This window comes from Fukomys damarensis, unplaced genomic scaffold, assembly GCF_012274545.1.
Source record: "Fukomys damarensis isolate Sample0158 unplaced genomic scaffold, DMR_v1.0_HiC HiC_scaffold_2, whole genome shotgun sequence".
Classification (NCBI taxonomy): Eukaryota; Metazoa; Chordata; class Mammalia; order Rodentia; family Bathyergidae; genus Fukomys; species Fukomys damarensis.
Genome location: NW_022900914.1, coordinates 26,204,865 through 26,205,987, shown reverse-complemented (window position 1 = coordinate 26,205,987; position 1,123 = coordinate 26,204,865). Strand labels below are relative to the sequence as shown.

Below are 1,123 nucleotides of genomic sequence, written 5' to 3'. Positions count from 1 at the left end.
AGCAACATAAGCAAAGACAGCTTGTTTGGTTTGGCAGTAGATAGAAATGATCTTCAAAGTTTCTGCTAGCCTTTCCTAAACGCAGAGAGGTGACATTTTATCACAGAGAAGTCATTTCCATGGGGAGGACCAAGGACACCAAGACCACAGTTGCTGCCTTCTGATTACCTAGCTAAATACAGAGGTAGCATTTAGAGTTCCACCAGAGGGGATTCACTGCCTACAGTAACTTCGTGTGCAAACTCTGAGGAGTGAGCCTGTGCCCTCTCACATCTCAGGCCAGACACTAAGCCCCACCTTGTGAGGGGTATGTGAAGCTCTTCACAGTGTAGGTGAGTGTCCCTGTGACTGAAGAAGTCGGCATGCTGTCGGCCATCTTCCACAAGATACAAGCGAGGCCTTCCCCTCCAGTCCGCCCTCTGACGGGTACCAACCTTCAGGGCTGAGGCATCATACTGAATATTCACTTTTTGCCAGTCGCTCTGAATACTGTCTGTCAAATCCTTACAACCTCCCTGTGAGGTGACACTGGCTCCATTTGAGTGACAGGAACCAGGCCTTGAGTAGCTTGCTGAAGGCCCTAGTGAGGGAGGGGGCCAGCTCCAAACCCTGACTCCATCTGAGTGGCACATGGGTCAGGTACTCAGCCTCTCTGAGGTAAAGTAAGGGAAATATCCCCCCTGGTTCTGAACACCCCCAAAGTGGGGGTGCCCTTGGCTCCCCAGGAAGTGGCTTCAAAGGCCACTCCCTACCAGCATCCTTCTTCCTTTCTGCTGCACGCAGCCCGGCATCCACAAAGCTGTACCACTCTTCACATCCCTAGAGCTCACTTCCAGGTGCCAGATCTCACTAGACCCTTCTAGAAGTTTCTGCCCCTTTCTTGATCAGCCTGCTTTCCCTGGGTACCTTCTGTCCTGTTTGTGGCTGCCCTGTGACTCCCTTCATTGGCCCCTCTGGCTCCTGCCCTGGTCTGGACCAACCCACCTGTTACTCTGCTGCCTTGGACCCATACTCTCTGCTCTAGCCCCTGCTCTGTTCTCTACACAGAAGCTGAGATAGACACTTATTTAAAACTGCCACATAAAAATTTTAACAGATTAACTTTTTTTTTTTTTTTTTTTTT

General features: G+C 50.5%; 1 protein-coding gene across 1 annotated transcript in view; it reads left to right on the top strand.

Moving 5' to 3' along the window:
* Nucleotides 1–362: 362 nt before the first annotated feature.
* Nucleotides 363–1,123, top strand: part of Kcnk12 (potassium two pore domain channel subfamily K member 12) — a 23,314-nt gene continuing 22,553 nt past the window's right edge. The window contains exon 1 of the mRNA XM_033762266.1: nucleotides 363–426. Coding sequence (XP_033618157.1) covers nucleotides 363–426 — 64 coding nt within the window. The remainder of the gene's footprint in view (nucleotides 427–1,123) is intronic.